Genomic DNA, 27671 nt, shown 5'->3' with positions numbered 1-27671 from the left:
ACATTGGCTGACAGTCGTTCTAAATCTGACCTTCCTTTGACCTGGAAGTTAAAGCAGACGCAGGTGAGGTGGATGACGTCATTAAAAGGCGCTCAAAACGAAACCGTCCATTAGCTTGAATGTAGAAATACGAATGAACCATGGATTTAAAGAGTGCTGAAAACACTTTTGACTCATGTAAGTAGATTGCTCAACAAAATACACAACTGCTTTGTAGAAATGTACGTTTTATCTTTAAAAACACACACACTGTACAACTCGTCCGTTTAAAAGTCTGTTGTTTGTGGATCGCATCACGTCACCTCCGCATTCGTACAGTTGTATAGTTAGAGTTCTGCCTTCGAGGCTGTTTTAAATGAAGGGGTTTTATCACTTGGATACAATTTGTGTATTAGTCAATGGATAACTGCACATTTAAAGTTCATAACTCGTGTTAAATGACGTCAAAGTGTCACTGTTAACGATAACAAATTGTTTCAGATGGGATTATCATAATTTTTACAGTGTTGAGTCGAAACTCCCCTGTGAATCTGCATCTTTGTCTAAACAAGTAGAAAAAAATCTAAAAAGAAGAGCAATTTATTATGACTAACAATTGGAAAAGTGGTGTTCCACATCAGCTCTGATGTTCCTCCCAGAGAGGAGAGGAGAGGAGGAGGAGGAGGGAACCAGCTGCTGCTCCTCCACCAGCACCCCCTTACAAACACACACACACACACACACACACACCCGCCACGCCCCTTTTGACCTCCGTGGACACAGTGCCATCCACAGAGAGTGGCCTCGGTGTCCCAGGGGAGCAGGGGAATGCAGAGGAGGACGAGCGGCACACGATACCCCATTGTTTGGTTAAGCAGTCACTGATTCCCCCACACCTCCACCTCCTCCTCCGCCTGCTCCTAAAACACACGGGCTGCTGCTGACCGTCTCAACGGGTTAAATTGATTAAAAAGACGTTTGGGGTTTGACTAATGCCACCATTTTCGCCCCGGTGAGTCTCGGCTCCACCAAATTAGACAAAACCACACACAGACACTTTTATTTGTGGAAGTCCTGCAGGTTGTGATGTTCACGGTCCATCCTCGTCCTCTGCGCACCTGTAGAGACGCACGGAGTGGACGCACGAAAGAAGTGATTTTTCAGACAGATTTTATGATTTTATTTTATTTTTTATAAAATGAGCTGAAATAATTAGAAATAAATCAACGTATTGACTTAAAACGACAACGACAAATGGGTTGACTCATACTCCTATATGACTGTATTTGGGGGCACTGTTACACAATTTTAAATGTCGAGGCGACATCAAAAATAAAAATATGAAATTAGCGGAATAAATTAATCAAAATGGGGGTCTATTCTGCACCTTGGTGCTGCACAAATTAATTTGTCAACAAAATAATTCTGACCAATCCTGTGCTAAATGTAGTGATCATGTGCTGCATCCTGGACAGTTAATGAAAGAATCATAAAAATAAAACCTCCATCACTGCTGCTCACTTTTCCACGTCAGCAGAACATTTAATCCTCATCCTAATCCTTTACTTTTTGATTTATGCTGCGCACAGACAAACACGCGAACATCCCCAGCAGAGATAATAAGTCCATTCACGACTGCAGGAATGTTTTTTTTTTTTTTATTGAAGTGTGTCATCATCATAGTTTGATTTCTCATGGTTAAATGGAGCTGTCAATCATGTTGGTGGAAGTGTGTGCGGGATGGCGACAGGGCGGAGTCTGGGCAGCAGGATTCCCCGAGACTGCTCTCATAATTGGGGGAACATCTGACTTTGTCCCGCGCTGGCAGATGGTGGGTTGGGGCGGGATCCAAAGGGGGAGATTTACATTCATTGTCCAGGCGCACAAACTCCACACAGAGACAATAGTCTCGGTGAGGGGCGAGGAACCAGGGCTGAAAAAAAAACTTTCCTTTTCACAACCAAACGAACGGAAATTAATTTTGGTTCAGTAAAACATAGAAGGCCTGTTCTTCAAAAACACGTTCAGTTTAAGGGTTGTTGTTGCTGAAACAGGGACTCAAAAATGTATAAACACCTGAATATGTTCATATTACTGAGGAAAAATATAACAAAAACATTTTCAGCTTTGTTTTTCCAAGAGGTTTCTCCAAAATCAGAGACTTTGTTGGACACAAGTGTTACTTTTACGCGCATTAAATCACAGACCAAACCAAAGACCACATCCATGAAGACGCATCTTATTTTTCTTCTTCTTTTTTGTTTCTTTTTAAATTAAAGAGCGTTATTGATAGGCCTCATTTTATTCCAGGACCAGTGTGGGTTTGCAAAGACCCACGATGTGTTGCATTGATTAAGAACTCATTTGGGCCATGCAGTGTCAGGCTGCGCTCCAAACGCCAATCAGAGCTCAGCGCCGGCCGCTGCAGGCGGAGATTGATGGAGCAACCAGACGGCCATTGTTGCCTCTGACACTGATGCGATGCCTCCTGAGCGGAATCACTGCGTTCAAAGGAGCAGACGGTGAAGCCGCTCAATGTGCGCTGTGTCCACAGCGCACTCCTGTTTCATTTCGACTCGTATGAACCGAATCAAATAGGATTTGCTGTTGAGACACTTCAGAGCAGATGATTGCAGAACAATTAAACAAATAAAAATGTCAATACGTCTCGATTGTATGCGTTTATTAATAATAAATATAGTATACTATATATTAATGTAAGCATTCAATATTAGGAATAACATTTCATTCCAAAATTGTCCCCCACCTCTTCCTCCACACTCACAAAGATTAACGTTATTATTTTTACATCACAATAATGATTATAATATTGATAATGCTTCTATAATATTGATAATGCTTCCTGATCAACAACGTTTTTCTGTACATTATTTCCTGCCTCTGTTCAAAGTTAATGTGTGAAAAGTTTCCTCTACAGTCACTGGTTGGATGCTGATTCTGGCACAAGTCCAAACAACGGATGCACTTTACACCAATGAGAGCATCCATTTCAACAATCGGTTCCCCATATGGCACAAAGGCCCCTCCTCCAAGCTCCATCCCGGCAGAGGGTCTCATTCATGCTTCAGGACAGCGGTTCACTGCAAGCCTCATCCTGGCCCTCGGATCAACTGTTCTGATCCGGTCTGGTCTCCTGTCAAAGGGAGACTTTTTTCATCCACACGCAGACATTTAAAGAATATAGTGAATCGGACTCGCTGCGGACTGTCTGTGGAGTTCAGTGCAGTGAGCAGGTGATAATTTTGCGCTCGAGCTGGAGATTTGCGCTTGGACAATGCTTGCAATCAGTGGGGGAGTGTATTTATTATCATTGTTTGAGCCTTAAAAGAAACTCTGTGTGGATTTTTTTTAACCGAGACGCCCTTTGAAACATCACACAGCACCGGTCATTTATTCAGTAAAGCTGCGCGCATTTTGTTTCCCTGTGGCGCTTTGGAGGAGCGCAGAGCCGCGGTGTGTGGACCTTCTGTTGTTTGCCAAAGTGCTTAAGCTCCAACTCAGTTTTTTTCAGCCCCACTAAGTTCCAAAAAAAAGTGCATCTCACCACCGGGCAGGGCTTAAATGTTCGGGATCCAGGAGCATCTGATACGAGAAGTGAGCGGATTAAAAGAGAGAAGTCTTGGAGAGGAGATGGATCCAGTCCGGTCGTGGGTGCGTAACGTCGGGGTTGTGGACGCGAACGTCGCGGCGCAAAGGTACAGTAGAGCTCTTGTCAGGTATTTTAAATCAGACTTGTCAGCGACGCGACAAAAACAAATGACACCATGTACAGTAACATTATTGCAATGATATTTGTATTATACGAACATTTAACAATTTAAGAAGTCGACTACTTGTTGCAAAAAGACACGGCTCCCGTTTCCAGTTCAGTGCCCCGAAACTTCTTCAAATTAAATAAAAAAGTAATCCATTTCATTGTTATTATTATTATTATTTATCATTATTATTATTATTATTATCATTATTGTTATTATTATATATTGATAAGAATAAAGGATTGTTCTGCTCATGTGGACAAAACCACAGACAGGCCTGTGTTTCCAAGCGTAAAATTAATTATTAGAACTGGTTAACTTTGACATAAAAATCAACATCTCAAATCAACGACATCAGCAGTGGATTTCCTGACGTGCAAAAAAGGTCAACTTACATTTTTATATTGCACATTTAAATATGAGATACATTCTCAACCAAATAATAATTATTGTAATAAACACTTTGTGACAACATGTAAATATATTTGACTTTTGATGAAGTTCAGGTGAAAAACTTTTATTTTCCTATATTAACTTATATTAAATCATACTTTTCACATTTGTAAATTTTGACATTAACATATACTGTATATTAGTGACTGTGTTTGAAGTCACAGTCCAAAAAGTCATTAATACTCTTCTGCACATTAGGCAACAAGTTAAATACATATGTTAATACAGAGATGCAAATGGACACTGGTGTTATTCATTCTGTATTTGCATTATTTAAACTCTTCTATTGAAAGGAAAACAAAAAAGCTATTTATAAAAATATCACAAGCTTTTTTCATTTCTTTAGGCTTTCATGGTTGCCACAACAAAATCCATTATCTGCTGCTAAATACATACAATATTAAAAACAGATGGAAATGGGGAAAAGAATGGGATAAAACAGTTTATTTTACACAAATATACCTAAATATTTAATTGTACAGTCTGTATTAAAATTCAGTCAGTCTATTGTGTATTTTTCACCCAAGACGCTCTAGATTCAAATGAGCTGATTCAATCATCCTACTCAAATAAACCTTTTTTTGCACTAGTTTTTGTATAATTTTTGTATAAGTTGTAAGAAAAACAAAAAAATATTGGCCTAAGTGATAAATCTCACTCTTATTGATATTTATTGTTCACTGTAGTATGGACTAACTGAAGCCTTTAGGGATTTTTTTTTTTAATTTATTGGAAATATAAACATTTTTAATATTTCAACAACTGCCTTACAATAGCCAGTAAAACAAACATGTATGACATGCACATTAATTTCATACAAAGAGTAAAATGTCTTATTTAAAATATTTGTTTTCCCTGTTTAATTTACTTTGAGGAATATAAATCACAGGCCATCAGATTATCAGATGGCAGTGCACTTTATGCTTATACACTGTAAATCAGATCATTAACACAACACAAATGTTTTTTTAGTCTCTCATCAGCAGTGTGTGACAAGTGTCTCTGTTGTTTGTGTCTACAGTGGAGTCGCTCTGTCAAGAGCTCATTTTGAGAAGCAGCCTCCCTCCAATCTCCGCAAGTCCAACTTCTTCCACTTTGTCCTGGCCCTCTACGACAGACATGGTCAACCTGTGGAGGTGGAGAGGACTTCATTTGTGGACTTTGTCGAGCATGACAAGGTGTGTGACATTTTTTTCTTTTCCCGTGACATTTTATCAGCAATATTTTAACTAAATGGTGAATGATTATAGGCACATATTAGTATCAGACTCCACGTTTCGGCTGCACCAAGGTGCCAAACTCATTCTCCCCAGTAAGGCTGAGCATCAAACAGCTGACGGCTACATGTTTACACAGACTCTACCCTCAATGAGCTGATGATGTGAGATTGAAAAAGAATATCTAATGACTAATTAGCAGCTTGCCTCATTAGGAGGACATCACTACTTTTTTTTTTTTTTAAATGCAAATGATGCTTGCTTCTGTTAAGTTATACAGTGAACTAATCATCAAAGTCTCTTTTCCTTCATGCCCCCTCCTGCACTCTAAACACTACTCACTGCTGCTGGGGTGTGGGGGGGGACTGGATTCCTCAGGTCGGACAAGACTAAAATAAGGAAGGGTGAAGTGTGGAGACAGAGTTAGAAAGAGACTGCAGAGTGGGGACCGCCTGGAGTCTGGAGCCTTATGCCCAGTGTTGATAGATGTTTTTGCCTTGTGCTGAGGGAAGAAAGACCCTCCTAAAGTGGCGACGTCTCCTCCCTGCAGTGAGAAAGACAGGAGTGCAGCACCCTGTCAGCAGGAGTTCAAATATAGTTGCACTATGAATTTCCTGGGATGTTTAGGGAGCAGGGCGTGAGTGCCAGCACGAGCGCTGAATGCCGGGGCCTGAAAGCTGTCAGTGAGCTCTACTTTGTGCCACACAGACCAGTGCAGGGTAATATGACGGCAGTGGAGAGGTTCATTTTCTGCATGGTTACCCTGGCATCTGTTTTTGCTCCGTAATTATGGAGAGGCAGAGTGATGGTATAGCAAAAATGAATGTCCCTCTGTGTGTATTTACAAAACTTATGAAGCCAGGCATCCATTTATCTCCAAGTTTTGAGCTCTGTTACTTCCCAGCATATCTTCATGCATCTTAATTTCCGCACTTCTCCCCTTTCCCTCGCAACTGTCTCTTCTCCCCTGCTTTCTCCAACTCCACCAACATTCTCCTCCTCCTCGCCGCTGCTGCTCTCTCGCTCCCATTTCTGTGATGCCAGCCTCCTGGGTTATTGGACCAGAGAGCATTCCTTTGAGACCACTTAGAAAGACCAGCAGAGGTAGAAGAGTAGAAAGAAAGAGGGGGAACAGGAGACAGAATGGGGGAGAGAAGAAGGAACGGAGTGGAGACCCTATAGAGGAAGGAGGGATTGCAGAGAGGAAGTTTTTCTGTCAAGCTCGATTGCTGCTCAGTCGCACATACACCACTTTTCCACCCACTGGAACACACTTAGCACAACACATGCGTGCAGCACACATAACCTCGCCTCTACTACCTCACTGCGAGGAGGACCAATGAGTTTGATCTCGTGGTTTTAGGAGTTTGTATCAGACATGATGGTTCAACCTCTACAAAGAATAACCGACTCAAGGTTAAGCACGCAGCTTATGAACACAACGCAGGGTCCCACGTGGACTTTGAGCCTTCAGCCTTCTGATCTCGACGCTACTCCCAGGGAAGAGAATGAGCTCTAGGATTAGGAGGCACTCAATGTGCTTAAAACTGCACGAGGATGCCCAGTTGTACTTATCTGTGCCCCAGATGTACTTAACTGCATGGCCTGTGTTTGTCTCTTGTCTTTCCGGTTTTTTCCAAGGAGCAGACAGGAGAAAAGACCAACAACGGCACTCACTACAAGCTGCAGCTGCTCTACAGCAACGGTGAGTGGAGTCACTTCTTCGGTTGCCCCCCCCTGAAGTTGATTGTGTTGATTAAAGATGCTACAACAGGAGTTGAAATAGTTTGGTGTGCCAACATGACACACACACACCTTTCCACACAAGTAATCTTCCTTCACGTCCACCTCGCCTCTCTTCTCTAAGCTCATAAATTACCTTTTTTGTCCTCACCGCCTAATAACTAGGTTTGTTTATTTCAATGCTCAGCCTCTTCTGGGCTCATGTACAGGGAAATGAGGTACACGTTGCCATCCACACCACTCAACTTCTCAGCAGCACAACTCGTCCAACCCCCCACGGTGCTTCGACATCAGATTGGGGGATACGTGGAGAAATTTGGTTCCCATGAGCCACTTCTTCCCCTACTCTGCCATCACAGTGGCACCCATGGGAGGGAAGATAAAAGACACGTTCCAGAGCATCCCCCTCATACACCCTGCATCCATACACATACATGCACGTACACTTTCTCTACATCCCCTCCTCTCATCCCCCCACCCCCCAAGCGATATCAAAGACCTCTCAATCGAGACTTTGATGCGAGAAAATTGCATTTTAAACGCGATACTCTGTGGAAAATTCCTCGGTTAATGTGCTCTTCTCTCAGGAAGCAATTCACTACATGTCGTTTTCCACCACGGCGTGATTTACCGAGGAAGTTTCAAAGCACCCGGAAGGTTCAGGTGCTTCTAGAAACCTCCCAACTCATCACACAGGAGTGGGAGCGCAACTGAAACAAATCCCATAACAACGTGGTAATGTGCAGTTTTACCTGTTGGTGTTTATCTACTATCGGCGAAAATAAACTTGGGAAATAAATCAAACATTGACAGAGAAATAGCCACAGAAATATACGGCCAGACCAGTCGTGGGAATCTGGTTGTAAATTCTGGCCTCAGAAGCAAAACATAAGTAATAATCATCAGCATCAAATAACTCTCAATCCCCTCAGAAACCATCCGAGAGTAAATATGAACTGCATGCCAATCCTTATTCCTCAATGTTTGCTGGAAACAGTTCAATGTTTTTTTTGTGTGTGTGTGTGTTTTCCCGGGAGCTTGTGCAAAATTTAAGAAAAAATAATATAAATCTTTCCATTTTTATTTGGAAATCATCAGTGCAATGAATTGTTGTTTTTATCAAATGACAGAATGACGGGATGACATTTCTCCGTGTTTACACTTGACTTTTAATAAAGTGACTCGGTGTTATTAAATCATATGAATTAACTCAACAAAAAAATGTATATTTACACTTTTATCTATTTAGTTACTGTTGAACGAATGCAGTGAGGGCAAGAGATCACACATTAAGTCTCTCTGGAATATTTATATAGCATTAAAAAAACCTTTCTCATGCCTAAAATAAATAATTTGTGCTGTCAGTGACCGATGTCTGTGTTTTCTTTACGGCAGGGGTTCGCACAGAGCAAGATCTTTACGCTCGACTCATCGACTCTGTCACTAAACAGGTAAGCAAGTCTTCTTAAAGTGGATTACACCTTCACCTTCACATATAGATACTGTAAACGCACGAATAACTTTCTCCTTTGCTTCTCCTCGCAGCCTATAGCATACGAGGGACAGAACAAGAATCCAGAAATGTGCAGAGTCCTGCTCACACACGAGGTTATGTGCAGGTGAGTGTCACACGTTCAGGAGAAACACACGAGGAAACTTTAGCGCACAGGGATGAAATCCAAACATCCATTAGTCTCCTTCACTCTGCGCTGTCTCAGTCAGCTTGAAATTTGTTTTTTTGGGGGGGAATGACGCTTGGGGCTCTATATGTTTCTGAAAAGTGGACTGTGGTTGAACTGCAGTCAGTCATCTTTGTTGTTACAGTGGTTGCCCTGCCTGCCACTTTTCTGCTGTAACGCAGCATGTTCCCGGTCGGCTCCTGTTTCTCCCTGCAGCTCTGTTCTTTTTGGCCTGGAGCGTTTCAGACGGGCCTCAGCTGACACTTCAGGGGGAATAATCCGCCGTATCCTCGTCTAAACTGCGGCCCTTCTGTTTAATTGAGGCAGCATTTTTGAACTGTGACAACAAGTGTGTGGCTGCACACGGTGTCAGGAAGTTCCTTTTAAAAGCAGAGTGGTTTTAAGGACTATAATCAAGGCTTTGGGAACCACATGGTTTCTGTTAGTGATTGGTAAAGAAAACGGGTGAATATGGGGTTACGAAGAGAGAGGAGAGAGTGGTGTGGAAGTGGAGCAGTCACCCAGGGATTGGAGGGCAGCAGGGGGAAGACAGGGGGTTGGGACAAGGCGAAATGGGCTTAGGACGGAGTGGGCTTTGCCATTGTGTAGCCAGCAGATGCCCGAATGTGACTCACAGCTGGCTAATAACAGAGCTGAGGAGGCAGAGGGCAAGCGTCACAGCTGGGGAGTGAGGCCGTCTGACAGGGGGGCGGAGGGGGGCAGTGCAGGGCCAAGCTGGGACACGAGAAGGGTGAGGCGAGGTGTAGGGGTGGCAGATGGTTAGGGGTGGGGGCACTTTTGTTATGCAGTGAAGGGGACTTTGTGGGGGGGGTGGGGGGTTGGCCAGCAGGCTTCACGGACAGGACTGCTGACGAATGGTAGGATGTTGTGGGATGGTGTATGTGTGCGTGTGTGGGTGTGTGCGTGTGTGCGTGCACTTGCTTGCTTTGAGGCAGCGTGGGGGTTGAGTTTGATTTTGAAATCAATGTGACAGATTGCCTGGCTGGCTTTTCACTTTTGAATGGTCTCTCACTGTTTGTAGGGTGTGTTGTTGTACCTTTTCTTCCTCTTTTATTCCTTTGTCTAACCTTCCCCTCCCCTCTCATGCCTCCTTTGTGTGCCCCTGGATCTTGGCCGACTGCGAGGCACAGTAGTCTGGGCCCGAGGATGTGGCCTGGCCCAGACAAATGATGGCTCCTCTTGTTTGATTTGTTTGTTACTGACTTTTTTTCCTCCTTTCTGTCTCTTGTTTTCTGCCCACTCAGCCGCTGTTGCGAGAAAAAGAGCTGTGGCAACCGAAATGAGACGCCCTCTGACCCAGTCATCATTGACAGGTAAAGAAATCAAAGCATGATCCACACAGTGTTCACCACCTGAAACACCATGTCCATACTAAGTGTCCTTTCTTTGCTTCTATGTACCATAAACAAGTTCAGTCTTCTGTGAAGCCTTGATGGTCACGCTTTGAGCAGCACCAGTTCACCTTAGTGTCACCTGCAAACAGGCCCCTATCTGATGATACCACCTGTCAAAGACAGGGAAGACAATTTACAAAATGGACATCATGTGCTAATGAAGGAGACCAGAAACAAGTGATTGAGACCATTAACTTCTCAGGAAAATGTTTTTACTGATGTTATAAATTTCACTTTCCCATAGACTTTGATTCAAATTGAGTTGAGTTGCCACCTGGCGGCTAACTGCTACTTCCTGTGCTTCACTTTTCAAACAAGCCGAGTACAACATTTTTAATGTACAGCCTATAATATGCACCAATACGATCACACACAGTGCCAATGATCACGGTTTAATGTGGATGTTCCTGTGTTGACATCCCACCAATCAGCTGCTGCTTTTTACGGCCAATAAGAACAACATCGGTGCAGGAAGGCAGTAAAATACACTGCAGATTATCTGTGTCCATGTCTGCCTCCCATATGTTTGTCTCGCTTCAGTTTTATGTTTATCTGTTGATCTATTTCATCCTTCTGGGATCTGTCTCAGTTTGGCCTCTCATTCCGTTTAACTGCCCCGACATTGCACCTGCAACCCCCCCGACAAAAACATATATTCTCTTTTATCAGAAGCATGTGTCCGATCAGACAGGGCTCACATGTGTGGTGAATGTTCACCCTGAACGCCTGTTAATGCAGCTAAAAGGCGAGATGACCACCGCCGTAATCGGCGTGTGTGAGGGCCTTCACGTCCGAGGGATTTCGGAGGTCTCGCACTGTCTACCTGGCATTAACTATGTGTGATGAATGCTCACAAGCATGTGAAATACTTTGGCTATGATGTCATGGACGCAACCTTCATCACCTCTCTTCCTCCTTCCTTCTCTCCTTCGCTACAATTGTCTGTCTAGCGAACGCTCACTTCATATACGTCAAGGATCCTTTTCTTTCCCCCTCCTCAGTTCAAGTTGGCTGGCTGTTGACAGTGTGTCTCAAAGGATCTCAGCTGAAGATAGTTTTTATATCATGGAAAAATCGGGGCTGTTGTCTTTTGATTTTTTTCCCAGAATACCTTGGAGCAGCTGCTTTTCTCATTTACGGTTGTGCATTTCTCTCAGAACAAACCCCCGCTGCACCCGTTTTCTGTACTTCCTCCTATACAGAAACATGGCCGAACCGCCGAGAAACGTGTTTGCGAGTGCAGTAGCTTGGCGGCATTTCGGTGAGGAAAGGGAGATGTATATGTTGTTGTGACTCCTCGTGTGTGTGTGAGGATTGATTTAAGTGGAATCATTGACCTACTGTACTCCCTAATCACGCTGGGTGTTTCCTGTCCTGATAAGAGCGTCTGTCCTGATGGCAGCTTCTCTCTCTCTCTCGACTGGACTGCGAAATCCTCTCCTCTGGGATCAGACTATTAGCAGCCAGTTAATTTCTGATAAGCCGGTGGAATTTTGCTTGGCCTTGTGCCCTTTTATCCGTCCCTATGTGCAATTTCTCACTTGACTATATAGCAAAAAAGCGAGAGGAGGAGTGTTGAGATTGACAGTGCAAGACGTATGTTCTGAGCATGTTTACAGACGGATGTATATTTTTATTTATGTATGTATATGGATGGATGTGCATGTCTGTGTGTCTGCGTGACCCCCCAATCTGACCTTTTTCCCTAGTCACTGTTTGAGTCTTAAATTATTCATGTGTATGGCCGTGCGTGTGTGTGTGTGTGTGTGTGTGTGCATCTGTGTTTCCTATATGTCCAATTGTGTGTGTGTGTGTGTGTGTGTGTGTGTGTGTGTGTGTGTGTGTGTGTGTGTGTGTGTGTGTGTGTGTTTGTGGAGACAGGCTGTTTCTGCGGCTCCAATAATCAGCCTCCTGCTCCCAGCCCCAACACCTGTTCTCCAATTAACATGCAGCGTGCTGGGGCCCACTCGCTCCAGTCGCCCAGCTTCTGCTTTCTACCCTTTTTTCCACCTCCTTTTACTCTTTTTTTTTCTCCTCTTTCTCCCTCCTCACACTTTCAGCTCCCTCGCTCCATGCCTCAACTTGCGTCTGGACTACTTCTGCACACCCCCCTCTCACACTTTTCATTTGCTTCCACATGCTGTGCACTTCTTCGCTCCCTATATCTTAATTCCCTTGCTCCACTTCTTTTTCCTTCACATTACCATCTTCTCCACCACCCCCCACCTTCCCTTTAGCCTGTCTAATTTTGCCATAATTAGGCAGTGTCATTAGGACACCTACCCAAGCACAGGGGAGTTTGCAATTCCCCAAACGGCCCAAACCCCCTCTTTTCTAATCTCCTTTCCATATTGTTTCAGTTTTCTCCCCCCCTTTCCTGCTGCTGCTGCCTCTGCACCCCTCCCTCTGTCTACCCTTCTCTCTAATCCTGATTTGAGTGAAAGGAGAGAGAGGAGATCACAGCTGATCCACAGGGAAGGGTGAAAGAATACAGGGTGGAGGGACAGAGGGATGAAGAGGGCAAGGGCATTCGTTGACAAAGATATCTAAAGTTGGTAGAGATTTATCTGTCTGTGTGTGTGTGTGTGTTTGTGCGCTCCGCTGCCTGCTGTCTAATAGTTTTAAGGTTGTCTAATCTTAACACCGGTGAACCGTTTAATTCACCAGCCCGATGAGACTTCTCTTGTTTGGAGAACGTCGTTTATCTCTTGACTGATGGACTGGCTTGTTCACTGATTGGTTAGATGATTGATCATCAGACAGATAGGTGGATTGATTCCTGGGGACTCGCCACAATAAATCTTCACTAAATCTTCAAACTCACTCAGTGAATTTGTCTTCACTTGGAGTCATTTTCTTTAGTTCATTTTCTATTTCATCCTAACCTTTTCTTGAGGCTACGTAGCTTTTGCACAGCCCATACTTTAAGGATTCAAGGACTGAAGATATTTTTATTTGTCTTGTGCACACAGATGTAGAGTAAGACATGCCGTGAAATGAGGAGGGTGCCTTGTCTCGTTATTGTGCAAACACACTAGAATAAAAGCAAATTGGAAGAAAGATATAGAGTCTAGTTAAACATATTATATTAAATGATAAATCTATTTTACATTTATGCTCCAATGCTGTTGAAAAATAGTTATACAACCAGATAAACAGATAAAATGACAATTTGACAACTTTCAAATGGCAATTTTGTTGTGGAAACAAAACGAGGTCCATATGTTTAATCAGATGTACACAATTTTCTCCTGAAACCACTGCTTTCCTCAGTCTTACACCTTTTGGGTTGCAACTTTCTCCAAAAACCAACGGATCAATCAAGTGAGAAATCTAATCAGCCCCATATACAACACTGATATTTTCCACCTTTTCCATCTATCTGTGTTGCTTTTACAGTACTGTCCTTGTTGTTAACCCGAGCCGATCTTTTAATGGCAGTATTATTGTTGCGCTGACCTCTGACCATGGAGGAACTATATTGGTTCTGGACCAAATCTGGCCTCTGTATTTATGAGTGAACCATGGCTTTACAATGGAGACGAGCAGATGTCAGTATTAGTATTAGACTATGTGGTTTGGATGTGAGGGATCAACCCCCTGTGTGTGTGTGTGTGTGCTTTTATATTTGGTTGAGAAGCTGAGATCAATAGTTGGTCATAAGGCAAGCATGGGGGGGGGGAGATCGGTGGTAAGGCTGGAGCCTTATGAGGTGGAGGGGGCCAGGGGTGATCAATGGCAAGCACTATCTTGCTAATTGATTGTGTTTCCAAGAGGGGTCTTTTTTTAACAAGCCAGCACTCGGCGAAAAGAGGAATAATCAATAGGAATTTTCCAATGTTGTCAATATGGCTCTTCCCTCCCCCAGACTCAAAAAAGAAAAAGAACTCACAAATATGCTTGTGTACGAAAAGTGCCACATTTGTGCGTGTGTGCGGGGGGTGTTTTTGTCTTTTAAACAGTTAATTTCACTTATTTAAGTTCATTGTTTCACTATCTAAACAATGATTAGTTGTCCAGGACAATGGCTTGACTTCACATGCTCCAAGAGGAATCCATTACTCTTAATCTTAGGTTGTGGGTCGTATTGATCTGTTTGTGGTCTTGGTTCTAGTTATGTGCATGTATCACCGGTTTGTTCTCAACTAGTGAGTGCAGTGTTGTTTATTTTATTCTCTTCTGTAGTCGACTTTTCAGTTTCTCCTCCATAGCAAAACTGATGAATGCTTATTATTGCTGTCATTAGTTGTTAATTCCTTGTGTGTCTATCAATACAGAAGCCGAGAGTCACACACAGCCACGGTTCTTTTCCGATCTCGAATTTAAACTACCCGGATATAATTTCTTCCTGCTGTCTTTAAAACTTAAAATACTTTCAAACATGTTCTTTCTGAATGGCTGTGTACCTGTTCTCATGGCAGGTCAGAACCTTTTTTTATTCCTTCTCCTTCTGATTTTTGGAGAATGACTCATTCTTCAGCTTCAGCCCTGCTCCCCACCCTAAAAATAATAATAATAAAAAGAACGAAGCTGCAAGTCTTTGGGAAAAGAACATTAAACTATCAGCCAAATAATAAATGCAGCAACATTTTTTTTTTGTATTGTGTCAGGGGTCGAATTCCTCCCCTTTCCCAGATGCATACTCAGGCCCTGTCGCTGACTTGTTGTTAGGCCATCATGTATTCACTTGAGAGTTTTATGTGTGAGACAATATTGTCATTTTAGGAGACTGTTGCTCATATTCCCTCTTTAAAAGTCTTCTGACGCTGTGTCGCTCTCTGTTATGACACTAACCCACTGCAGTTATATTTTCTGTCACATATTTTAAAGGTGGACTCAACAATGAGAACTCTATATGTGACAGTGCTGTAATCACGCATTTCTGTCATTATTCTCTAGATCCCTCGCAAATAAATACTTAAAAACGATCTCAGAAAATAGTTTTCACATAGTTCACACGTTCCCCTTTCTAAAACATTTAATCCAGAAACAAATCCTCAGAAATGATTTGAGGCAACATGGCTGATGTGAATCATCAGGCAGCTGTGTGAACTTACATTTCTCTCCCTCAACTCAGGAATCTGCAGATGGTTTTTGGCAAAGATGAGGCAAACTGACACAGATGCTTAGCTTGTTAGATTCATGGTTGGGTTTTTTATGATGGGAAGAGCTGGACAGTTGGAGAGAAACAACAAACTGAAATGAAATCTTCAGAAAGGGACAATCGTAGGTTAGAGGGTTTTTTTAAGTATTTGTTTCTGGTTTGGTCCCGTTTGAGTCCTGCTCTGTGTGGCTCTGTTAAAGCATCTGATATGCCATAATAAAGATCTGGCATTTTCGGTTTTCATATACTGCGGTGTGAAGATTCAAAAGTGATCTAACTTGAAGAGAGAGGAAAAGGGAAAGACAGACTGGTAGAAAGAGAACAGTGACTTCATATGATGGATGGATGAGCAGCACATTTTCCAGACGTTAAAACACCATGAAACTGGACATACTGTGTTCCCACAACATCAAATTTCCATGATTTAATTTCTGAAATATCGTTTTCATCTATTTTTTATGCTGTAATGTCGTAAACGCATATTTAACTGTAAAAAAATAAAAACACTCAAGGTACTCCAAAATACTTCAAATTGGGTTCAAAAGCCTTTATTTTATAACGGTAACCATTTCATATTTATAATGATGAAGATTTAAATGATCATTTATGTAATTACAAAGATGAACCATTTGGATTTAAACTTGATATAATAGTTTACCCTGTTGAGAGTAGATTATATAATACAATAGAAATGTTTATTTTCCAATGCAAATAATGCAGCTGAGTTGAAATGTATTACTTATTCTCAACTCTTCTCCCTTGTTGGGTTTTTACAGCAACAATGAATTAATTACGTTGACTATTTTTCTTTATAAAAGAGGAGTGTAGGGATATAACTCATGGATCTATCAAATTGCTGGTTTAATATTGTCTAACCCTTGAAGGCTTGGAGTCACCTCCCTCATGAGTCATATCACCTCCTGTATTCACTTAATCAGAATTGGGTGACGCCACTTTTCCAAGGTAACACAAAAGCGTCTTGTTAGGTCTCGTCCACCGTTTTGCACCGTGTCGAGGACCGGCATGGACGGACCAGATTGGTGTTTTATTGTCTTGTAAGTTGCCACATTTGAATAAAGACTTTTAAATCTACATTTTTCATATTTTAGTTGCCGCTCAGTGCTTTTCCCCATGTGTTGACCCCGTTTTTCAAAGGCACCTGCATACAAACTGGATTGCGAATGAATAAAGACTCTCGTTGAGCACACCGCTTCACATACACCGCCTTCTAACACTATGATGGTTAACCTTGTGTTATATTAGGGAAAAGCATTAACCTTTTGGGTATATTATTTCACTCTGCTCTTAAAAAGTTGTCGTTCTGTTTCTTCTTTTTTTGCCCCGTATAATGTGCATGCTGTCAGTTTACTTCATGGTTTATAACTTTCCCCAGGTGTAGTTACGTATTGCTGACCTGAAATCTAATATACACTCCACACTTTGTTTCCGAAACATCATAAATCTACCGTGTAGTGTTTATGTTGCGTACAACACACACCATTGCTCATGTTCTAAACCAATTCACTGTGGATACAGATCAGGTCGCAGAGCTGCTGCTGGTTTGCACTCACAATCATCCACAGATATAATTATGGTATGCATAAATTACCTGTCTATCACATAGTCAAACATACATGCAACAAACTTGGAGACACTGGTCCCCCTCACTCTGCTGTCACAGATGTCTCCCTGGTGGGCTGGTACCGTCCAGTCCCGCCAGACACCTTGTCAGTGAGCCCCTCAGGCGGGGGGCCAGGCAGCGGGGCGATATGGCCCTGAGGCTCCGGTGCACACCACCTCACACAGGCTGGACCACTGAGCAGCTGGCACCGGACTGTAGGGATGGATCCTCCCTTGGGGCAAAGCAACAGGGAAAATGACACACAGACAGACAGGGAGAAACGATGAAATGTCTAAAATATCAAATTCCCTGACAGGTTCTGTTTCACAGTTAGACTGGTGAAAATGAGTTCATGGGACCTTTTGGTCTGGCTGGAGCTTTCACTCATGTGGTCTCATGTGGGAACTGGGAAGATCCTGGACTCCGGGTTTGCACAGGAAGTGTATAATGAGTGGTAGGTTATGAGCCGAGTTTGTGTTTGGTCACCTTTGCTCCGCGTGGGTCAGTGCTGGCTATTGTGGGTCGAACCCCAACACGGGGAGTAGGCTTGGTTTGTTTTCACTGAGAGCCTACAGAGGGGGCAGTCGGAAACGGAGAGCAGCGCAGAAATGTTTTGACAGGAAATGGGATCGGACTACCAATGGGCTAATGTGGAGGAACAGCGGGGGGACTTGTGTGTGCAAATGGGTGGGTGGGATGCAGAGGGGATGAGGAGGAGGAGGAGGGGAGGGGTAAAAGTTTTGAGTTGCAGCTCAATGGCGCTCTGAAAGGCCCCCACACTCGCAGAGAAGCTGGGGCAAACCCTCTCATTTGTCTGGCCACTAATAGGGTTCACCTTTTGGTTGAGCGGTGTAGAGATTAAGTAGGGCCACTCAGAAGATCAGGAGGGGGCAGATTAAAGTGATTTAGAGGCACTTCAAATCGCGAGCAAGTGAGCGATGTGTGGTTTGTGTGTGTGTGAGACTTCAGATTTGGTTCTATGTGGAGGTTTATTTTTCATTTATATTTTGAAAGCATCTGTGTAATCAGTGCCTCGTGTGTGTGGGTTGGTGTAGAGTCAGAGGCCAGTTAGCAGCGGTATTTAGGAATGAGGTCTGTTTACTTTGGCTGGGTGCTGCTGTTGTTGAGCTGTGTGTGTGTTGGTCATCCACCTCTGTTAAGGTCTTAAATTTCACTAATGACTTAACAATGCCCCCTGGTGCTGGGCTGACCCCTCAAGCCAACCTTGTTTGTTTGTCTGTCTGTTAATGTGGAATCTGGACAGACAGTTCAGATTTCTCTAAAACCTCCCCACCGTTGAAAACGCCTCTTTACACTCAGACTTTTACACATTTGCATTATTTTGTTCCCACTGCTTTACACATGAGGCAACATATATTTATCCTGTAGTGAGCGTTTAGTGTAAACACAGTATATTAACTAAAAGGGAAGCAGAAGGAATTGCTCACACTTTTGTTTTTACGTCAGAGGTTCTCAATTTTTTCCACAGCCCACTACAATTATATTATAATCATATTCGAGGGACCCTCTGTTATTTTTCCCCCTTGGATTAAAATGACATGATTACAAAGTACAAAGTAAAGAACTATTTCAGTTTACAAAGTGAAAATTAATTCTAATACTCTTTTTTTTGTTCTTGGAGCTTCTTTGTAAACAACCCCTGCAGTGAGCCGTGGAAATCCCACAGTTCCTCGGAGCCAAAAAGGACAAAATGTTTCTCATCATAGAGGGGAAAATGCAAGTTACCGAAAAAAAACAGAATCAGCAATAACAATCACATGCCCACTGGTAAAAAAAAATAGAAGAAGAAAAAAATCAATTTAAGGTTTTTTACCCATGCATTTAATCAGCACTCACTCCCACATCACACAACTGGAGAGCATGTTTTTTTCAATTGTAGTCACTGTAGCTTATTTTTAACTGCATTATATTCAAGTAAAGCTACTGTGTGGCTTTTTAATTCAGCTCTGATCAACACAAGTGAAAACACAACTACTTTAAAAACTAGTTTTGATTTAATTTTCATTTCCAACACTCAAATGTGCTGTTTGTAGTGAACCTTACTTTTACTTACAGCGTGGGACAGCGGAGCAGTGGTAGCTGGAAGGTTGTGGGCTCGATCCCCGCTTTGCTTTGTTGAAGCATCGCTGAGCAAGACACCAGGTTTACTAATCCTGTGTATATCAGTTAATTTCAGTGTGAAAGAGGCTGCGGTCTCACTATAATCTTTTTGGATTTGTGCATGGGATTGTGTGTCAGTATGTGTTTTGTTTGTGTGTGTGTGTGCGCTGGTCTTGATGACTCTGTCAGAGCTGAGGGCAGGGGGTGATGTGACTGCTGACAGGCTCTCAGCATGCCTGCTGAGAGCCCCAACAGTTTTGCGTGCCCTCCCTCCGGCTCCCCCATCAGCCCAGGAACCCCGTCTCCTCTCCTCTCCCAGTCTCCAGCTCCACACATTTGCTGTGTATTAGCCATGGATAGTAAATTACAGCACCCTGGACCTCTGAGCAATTCCATTCTCATCCCTTCACACGTTCTTCTCCCCCCCCGCACCATTATCCATCTCACCTTCTCTGCGTCTGTCTATCTCCCCTCCTTTCCCTCATTTTGATCCGGTTTTCCTCCCTCTGTCTGTCATATCCGTCCTGGCTTTTCGACTCCCTCAACCCTGTCAGATTTCTCTCCCCTGTCTGTCTTTCTCTCACTTCTGTTATACTTTTCATCCTCCATTCTTCTATTGTGTCACGCTACACAGCGTTCCCTCCCTTATACATCCCCTTCACTCCCTCTTTTACTTTCTTACAAGCAGGTCCCTGTAGTCTAGGCTTCACAGGTTTCTCAGCGGCTTCTCTCTCTCATTCTCTTTTCCTCGCCCTCTTCTCTCTCCCTTCTTGCTCCCCCCCCCTCCTGCTTTCTGGAAACAGATGTTGTTTGTCAGATCTTATCATTACTGGCTAATTAAGAAGATATCTCTTCTCCTTCTGTTCTTGCTTCTCTTTCCACTCCTAGTCATCTCAGTGGCATCCGTCTCAGAGTTATTGTTCGACACAGAGAGAGGTTTGCGCCCAGCCTTGATGTGCACAAGTTATTGGTGAAGCAGATTAGTGGCGGATTGATTGAAAGGGATATTGGAAGAGCAAGATCACCATCCGTGTATTGCAGACGACCTTCTGGTTTGTTTGAAATGTATTCAGCTGTAAAGAGTGTGCTTCGTGCTTCACGTCTCCATTTTGACAGTTATGAGGGTGTATTTTGAATCTTTGTCCCTCAGGACAAACCAGGCATGCTGGGAGAGGTCAGGCCACTGATGGGACTTCTATTCCCTGTCCTGGTTGTGAATTCATGCTCTCCAGACTCTGAATATCTGTCCATATCCATCTATTTGGCAGGCTGATCTCTGTCCCATGTGGCCAAGCTTTGTATGCAATCTATGGCCAAGCTAAGCTTGGGAGAGTGCGACATTCATTTTAAATAGTCGAAATTCACATTTACTAGCCAGCGAGAGGTTATTCAGTAAAACACTTTAACACCCAGGAGAAACCTCGTTGAAACACTCAAGTGCCTCTTGTGTACCCTTCCCATCATTCCACTTTCCTCCCTCCTGCTTCCCCCGTTCCCTCACAGCTCTGCCGCGGCTCAGTCACTTTTTGCGGTGGCAAGCCGGAGGGTTTTACAGCACTTCCAAGCTCTATAAATCAGCACTGGTGGTTTAAATGTTTGGTTTTGTCACAGTTCTCAAGTTTAGTGGCGGAGTGGGCCGGGACTGAGGTTGCAGGGGTGAAACCAGCCTGGGAGGCAATGAAGAAGAGGCCATGAGGGGCGCAGCCAATTCACTGGGCAAATTTATAAAGAGCTGCATTCTCTCATGTGCTCGCTCTCTGCCGGAATTTACCTGGAGATGATTTATTCACCAACCCACTCACCTTTAATCCACAGGGCATTTGAATGTGTTTATACGGTGTAGTTGTTCTTTTTACGTTCAGAAAAACGTCTGAAATGTTTTCTTCTTTTTTTACACAAAAAAGCCACACAGTAGCTTTACTTGCAGTTAAAAGTAAGCTACAGTGACTACAATTGAACCAAAAAATCGACTTTTAATAATTACATGTGGACTAAGCCAACACTTCGACGTAGATGTTGTTTAGCCTCCAGGGGGCGACTCCACTGGTTGCAAAACGAACTCCGTGTGCAGGAGAAATCTATGGAAAAATGAGCTGACACCGCACTTGATTTATATTGTCAGTAAACATTTTCCTGGAGGAGTTAATGGTCTCAATCACTAGTAAGAGGGCTTCTTCAATAGAACATGATGTCCACTTTGTAAATTACACTCCCATTTAGAGGTAAAGAGATGCTAAATGATGGCACATATGACTGGACACCAGTGTGACTGACTGCTGGTATATCTTCTATGTGCCTGAGGTCTGTGAAATTTCTGGTGAGGCTTCATTTTGCACAAAGTCTATGGTTTACACTGTCCCAGCACGTACAAGACATGTGATAACGTCACTGAGAGACTAGGAGACACGTCAATGTGGAAATGTAGTTGACGATTGAATGTGCATTGTACGCGGAAAAGGAAAGAATGATTAATACGTCGGCGCCTGTTTGCTAGTGAAAGGTATGAGATGCTGGTGCCGGAGATTTGTCTGTATTTTAGGATGGAAAGGGGGTGGTGGTCATAGTGAGAAGACTGGTGTGAAAGGTCCTGTGGTGGTATGTGACAAAGGGGGTATCAGTTCATGGAGGGTTTTCTGTGCCCCATTAGCAGTGTCAAAGGTCATGTGCCCCGGGTGTTAACCCTGGTGACCAGTCTAGCTTCCAGTCTGCCAGGAGACCTGCAGGTCTAGGGGTATTTATTACCGCACCCCCTCACCTCCCTGCTCCCTGCTCCATCCCCCAAACATAGCGTTCCCTATGGAGGAAAACAAAACACCTCCATCCCTTACCGGTACATGTACTAATTGGATGCATATCCATACATTGATGCATGATGACCCATCTGTGGATCTCTTGGCGTGAAACGTTCTTAGGTCAACAATGGTTTATGAAAAGCCTCCTCCATTCGCCATTGGCTACGACGTATTTGTGGTCAATTACCTTTGCTTTTTATCAAGAATCCGCTTGCACTTAGACGCATATGACTTTCAGACATTTGTGTGTTTCAGGCGTAACTTTTTGTGATCAGTATTTGTCTTTGTGTACTTTTTCTGTAAACTTGTGTGTGTGTGTACGTGTGGCCTGTGCTGCCTGTGTGTGACATAGACATGCATATGTGCATGTATGTTGGCCTGCTGTATGAGTTAGTGGTCTCAGTGTGTGAGTGTGGCAGAGGAAGGCCCTCAGCATGTCAGTATGTTTTAATGCTTCACATCTGGTTTCCTAATTTTCCTCCCGTCCCCCCCTCCACTCCCTGCCTGATGTCAGGACACTGTTTTGTTTTTTCAGGGTGATGGTGGTGGACGGGGTGGGGGTGCGGGGGGAGTGATGGAAGGGATGCCTGATGAGTGATGGCCCTGAATACAGGACATCAACATTCTTCCTATCGTTGTCTCTTAGTATACCCTACACTGTCTATTCAGCAGTACAGTGGATCAGGGGTTACATGTATCAAGAGGATGAAGCTCTTGTTTTTTCTGTCTACACCTCTTTGTCTTCACTCCTCCTCACTCCTCTTCCCTGAGTCTGAGCAGCAGGGCACCCATGTCCTGTGAAAAATGATGACAATCTCTTCCTCCTCATATTTTTCCCCCCATATTTTCATATTTTATAACAAACTAAAATGAAAATTGGAAGGCCAAAAAGGCAACATGGTCAAAGTTGACATGAACTCTGCTTTTTGCCTCACGCACTCACACGCAGCTACCAGTAAACCTTCATTTACAATGAGCACAGAGGGGGATGTGTTTTATGTCTATGTGAAAATGCAGTTTATGTCAACAGTGATTAGTGCTGATGAATGCCTATGAACATTTTTTAGAGGACCTGTGCTGCTTAGGTGCTCGCTGCGTGATTAAACCCATGTGTAAAAGTTAGTGAGCAACACTTATGCGTAACAGATGCCTCCACGGACTGAGAAATGTGAAGCAGCACATCCTCGGTTTGAGGACTGAACCTTAAGCAGAAAAGGCAACATTTTTAGTCATTTGTTTTTGGAGTCACGACTTGCTGGTTGGGTACTGAGGTGTAGTGATAGTTGAGCAAGTTGTCACCACTGGTATGACCGGCTCATGTTGCGAGGCCTGTGTTTAGTCTTGGGAACTGAAGCAGATGCAGACAAAGGGGATTGGAGGCCTTAACAGAGACACAGAAGTGAGGACAGAAAGGGGAAAAAAGAGACTCCCTGTGGTGCCGTGGTGGAAAATGATCCTCAAGGTTTAAGACTCGGGTCTATGTTTTGTTTGTGTTTCCTGTTTTAAGTGTGGCGGTGAAGACTCGGTGTCGCAGAGGATAAAACGTGCTTTGTGTGACTGACCAGAGCAGACTGTGTTACATTTCCTTACAATTATCCAATCCAACTTTATTTATAAAGCACTTTAAAAAACAACAACAGCTGGCTGTACAGCAGAGATAAATAAAACAAATAATATGTAATAGACCTAAGAACAAACAATTAAACAAGTACTGTAGAAAGTATAAAAACAACACAAATAAACAAGTCATACAAACAAACTGTAAAAAGATAAAAGAGATAAAAAAAAAAGATAAAAACAATGCCTCATACTGGGTCGAAAACCAAAGAGTAAAATTATAACAAGGCACAAATAATGTATTCTGATTAGGTCTTGGCGACCAGTATTTGTTGGAAATCATCTTCACAAAATGACAGTCAATTACGGAACAAAAAAGGTTTAAAATGTTTCTTCTTATACATGCACAAAATCACCACTTTACACTTGCATTATGGACTAGAATATTGGCTAAAATGCACAGACACACTAAAGCTGGAGCTCTTTCTCTGCGGTTTCCCCATGACATAATGATCACCTCCAATTCTTTGCATGTTCTCATCTCTTCCCTGTGGATGGGGAGGGGTGTGTGTGTGTGTGTGTGTGTGTGGGTGTATTACATTACCAAAACAAAAACAAACAACAGCAATATTAAACTTTTGCTACCACAATAGAGGAGGGGATAAAAAAAGAGAGGGCCCTCGACTTCTTATTAATTATGCAAGATTAGTCTAATTATAATTCAGCAAATGAATGTGTGGCAGAAGGTGCGAGGCGACGGGGCTGGGAGATTTGCATGTTAAGTGGGCAGGGGGAAGCGGCTAATGCATGCTAATATATGCGTCAATGTCTCGCTTTAATTTCAGCATTTGCAGCTGTGTGCGTCCGAACTGAGGGGGGTGAAAAGTTGACTCAATGGGTTTTTGGGAGGGGGGCAAAGGTGGGGGTGTCAGTGTATTAGTGTGTGCATGCATGCATGTGAATGTGTGTTTCCCCCTCGTGTGTGTGCGTGTGCGTGAGAGGCATCTGGTGTCATACAAACAGGGAATGATGAGAAGAAGTCAACAAACAAGGTCAAGAACCCTTGAAAAAAGTGTGCAAAGCCTGAGACGGATGCAGTCAGTCTCTCAATTAGGGGTTGAGATTTCACTATCTGAGGCATCAGCGCCAGTCTTGTGTATCATGTCAGCCAGTCAAATGAGTGATGACGGCTTGAAGAGGCCAAAATACACAAAAGGAGAGGAAACTAGTGTTACCAAACCACAGTCATTTGACTGATTTAGCCTTTAAAATCTACCATAACATAAAAATCATCACCCAGGCTATAATTTACATATAGTATCACCCTCAAAGGATGCAGTAAAATCTTTTGAACTATATAACTTTTCTTGGGCCGTACCAAATATACCATACAGTGGTTTTAATTCAAATTGACAAAGTATGAGAGAGAAAAAAAAAGGAAATCACAGGGAGAAAGTGGGAGCAGCAGCACAGATGTGCTTCTTCTACATGTTTCCACTTCACACCAGAGGTCTAGTGCAGCGTTAAAACTCCAAGGTCCAAGCCCTTACTGATGAATTATAATCACTCACTGCCAACAACAATATTGATTGTCCTCTGACGAAATAGCTCAAATCGAGAAATGTTGGACACGCTGCTGGAACCCGAGAGCTACTTACAAGCCAGGTTCTGTTCACGAGGGAGGAAGCTGGAGTGAGTGATGGAAGAATGGCGAGTGAGAGCTGACAGAATTAGGGAGAGGTCAGTATTCCGTGGTATTTAAAGGGTTTGGTGGTGCTGTGGGGGCCAATATGAAGTTCCTCTCCAAGCAGTTTCTCCATTAGGATGACTTATATTTGTGGGGAGCGCAGTGTGGGTGGGACTGGATCCACCAGTGTAGCCCGTGTAGCGCCTACAGCGCTGTTGTTGTTTGTGTCATCTGAATATTAATGGCTGTTTTTCATAGGTGAGACAGAATTGTGTTTCGCTGTGATGTGAACATCTGGTTTGAGGGCTACACATTTGCCAGTTGCCGTAATCACATCACACAAACCCTGCCTTATTTCCCAGCTCATTTTTCTTCCTCCTCTTCCTCTTCTTTAACACACGTCTTCTGTGTAAATTCTCCTCGCCCTGAGATTTGTGTGGACCCTCTCACTCTCCTCTGCACCTGCACTCTTGATGTACTTTCCTGCCTCTCACCTCGCCAAGTCGCTCTCCTCCCTCCTCGCTGTATTTCAGTGATGGAATGTTCTTGTTGTTGCCTTCTCCTTTCCCATCGCTGTCTTTTGCTTCTCAGCATGGGGACTTTGGGATTGCGGCAGAGCTTTGTTGCCATGGCAGCGGGCTGTGTTGCCGAACCGAGTACACCTGGGATTTGGAGTCTCTCTCTCTCCATAGTCTCCCTCAGTCCTATTTATTCCACCTTTTCTCTCAGTTTTTCTTTGGTGTGGCAGGGGGCTATCAGCAGCTCTCCCTCCCTCCCTTTATCTCGTTCTCTCTGTCTCCACCGTCTATCACATTCAAAAGAGAGCTCACATATGTAATGAGACACATACACTTGAAAACAAAATTCATGTCCATACCAATGCCTGTGCCTCTGTCACTACCTTCCTCTTTCCACCTCCTCATTTCACTTTCTCTGTAGTCGTCCCTACTTCGTTTCCCATGTGGGGGTTCAAATACAGCATTGTGGGATACCACGGTCCCTCGAGTCCTCTGGCATACATCACTGTCTCCACGTTACTTTGAAACACAGAAGCGCTTTTCACCGGACTATGCTTCAAAATCTCATCACTTGATTTAAAGTGTAATAACATTGACTTTAATATAAGCTAAACAGCGGGGATTGATGTCAGCGCTGTAATCATATAGATGTGGGTGTGTGTGTACACACATGCACACACACAGTGACAGAGTCATGTACATTCACCATCCATGAGACAAATAATTAATGTCAACTGCAAGAGTGTGTTGCAGGGGCGCATATAATCATATATGTGTTTCTTTCATGTGATTTCTTAGTGGTAATTGTACAAACACGTGTCCTCCTTTTTACCTTTGCAGGTTTTTCTTGAAGTTTTTCCTGAAATGTAACCAGAATTGTCTGAAGACGGCTGGAAACCCGAGGGACATGAGGAGATTTCAGGTAAGAAAAATGAAACGGGCAAGAGAAAAAAAAGTGTGTTTATGTGTGAACACAGGGACAGAAGCTGCATTGCAAGTCCCATTATAATGCCCCCCCCACACTCTCACAACAGAATGATTTCATAATTAGGATCTATAGTCCATGAGTTTATGTGGTACATTCTCATAATGTAAAGGTCTGGGTGAAAAAAGTTTTCTTTTTAGCAGTGGAGGGAGTTGGAGGTGAAAGTTAAAAAACAAATCCATAGGAAGTCAGAGAGATGGAAAGAGAAATGAAAGGAGCGAGATATGTGGGAGACTCTGTTGTTGGGGTGCAGGAAATAGGCTGAGGTGTTTCAGGAAGTTGTCAAGAATTGACTGATTGGCTCCAGATGGAGGAGGTCATGGTCCGTGACCCAGGAAGTGGTCACAGGGGACGCTCCCGCCTCACTTCCTCTGCCGTCTTTCAGCACCAGCGGCCCCTGTCTGGCATTCTCTTTCCCTCCCAGCAAAAAAAAAAAAGCCTCTGTCCTTTCCCTCTTCTCCGTGCTTCCCCGCTCGTCAACCGTGTTTGCTTTAACTCCTGCGACGTGACACATGCTGAGAAGTTATGAGCGCGGTGGACTCTCAGCTCTGGGTTAAAAGGTGATCGGGGCTGGACAGTCTGCCGCTTTATCGATAATTTACAGTTATCTCCCCTCTTTCTTTCCACCACCTATATCACATATGTTGTTTTTTTCCCCCCTATTTCTTTCTCCAGTTTCTTCACCTGCAAAATTACTGCCAGGTGTTGCCTGATTTTATCTTTATACATGATTAAATGTTGACTTTTTACTACTTTTTCCCCTCATTGTCCCTTTACCAACTCAAATTCATTATCACTTTTCAGTAGTAGTATCACTTCAACACTCATAAATTTCCAAAACGGGGGTGAAAACCTACAAGAATCCTCTCATCAATTACACGTTTGTCATCCAGTGTGAGGCAGATGTGGGAAGGGACACCCACATGCTGCGGCCAGAAAATCAAATTAGGTCCACTATATATCATCCGCTACTTTAACGGGCGGCCAAAATGGAAGATTTGGACCACATGTTTGGTGTCACTGA

General features: G+C 43.4%; 1 protein-coding gene across 6 annotated transcripts in view; it reads left to right on the top strand.

Moving 5' to 3' along the window:
* The first annotated feature begins 106 nt into the window (after positions 1 to 106).
* The window catches only part of ebf2 (EBF transcription factor 2), a 31398-nt gene continuing 3833 nt past the window's right edge, over positions 107 to 27671 (top strand). Inside the window, exons 1-8 of one of the 6 annotated variants that reach the window (XM_044027052.1) lie at positions 107 to 177; positions 2918 to 3695; positions 5230 to 5386; positions 7067 to 7130; positions 8564 to 8619; positions 8714 to 8787; positions 10113 to 10181; positions 26503 to 26584. In XM_044027052.1, the coding sequence (XP_043882987.1) occupies positions 3562 to 3695; positions 5230 to 5386; positions 7067 to 7130; positions 8564 to 8619; positions 8714 to 8787; positions 10113 to 10181; positions 26503 to 26584 (636 nt within the window). In that variant the 5' untranslated portion in view covers positions 107 to 177; positions 2918 to 3561. Of the gene's footprint in view, positions 178 to 2846; positions 3696 to 5229; positions 5387 to 7066; positions 7131 to 8563; positions 8620 to 8713; positions 8788 to 10112; positions 10182 to 26502; positions 26585 to 27671 lie in introns of those variants that run through there. The other 5 variants (XM_044027053.1, XM_044027056.1, XM_044027055.1 and 2 more) reach the window with 5 other exon arrangements.

The sequence above is a fragment of the Solea senegalensis genome, linkage group LG5 (genome assembly GCF_019176455.1).
Source record: "Solea senegalensis isolate Sse05_10M linkage group LG5, IFAPA_SoseM_1, whole genome shotgun sequence".
NCBI lineage: Eukaryota > Metazoa > Chordata > Actinopteri > Pleuronectiformes > Soleidae > Solea > Solea senegalensis.
The sequence above is the reverse complement of the archived record's forward strand: the minus strand, read 5'-3'. Positions and strand labels throughout refer to the sequence as shown.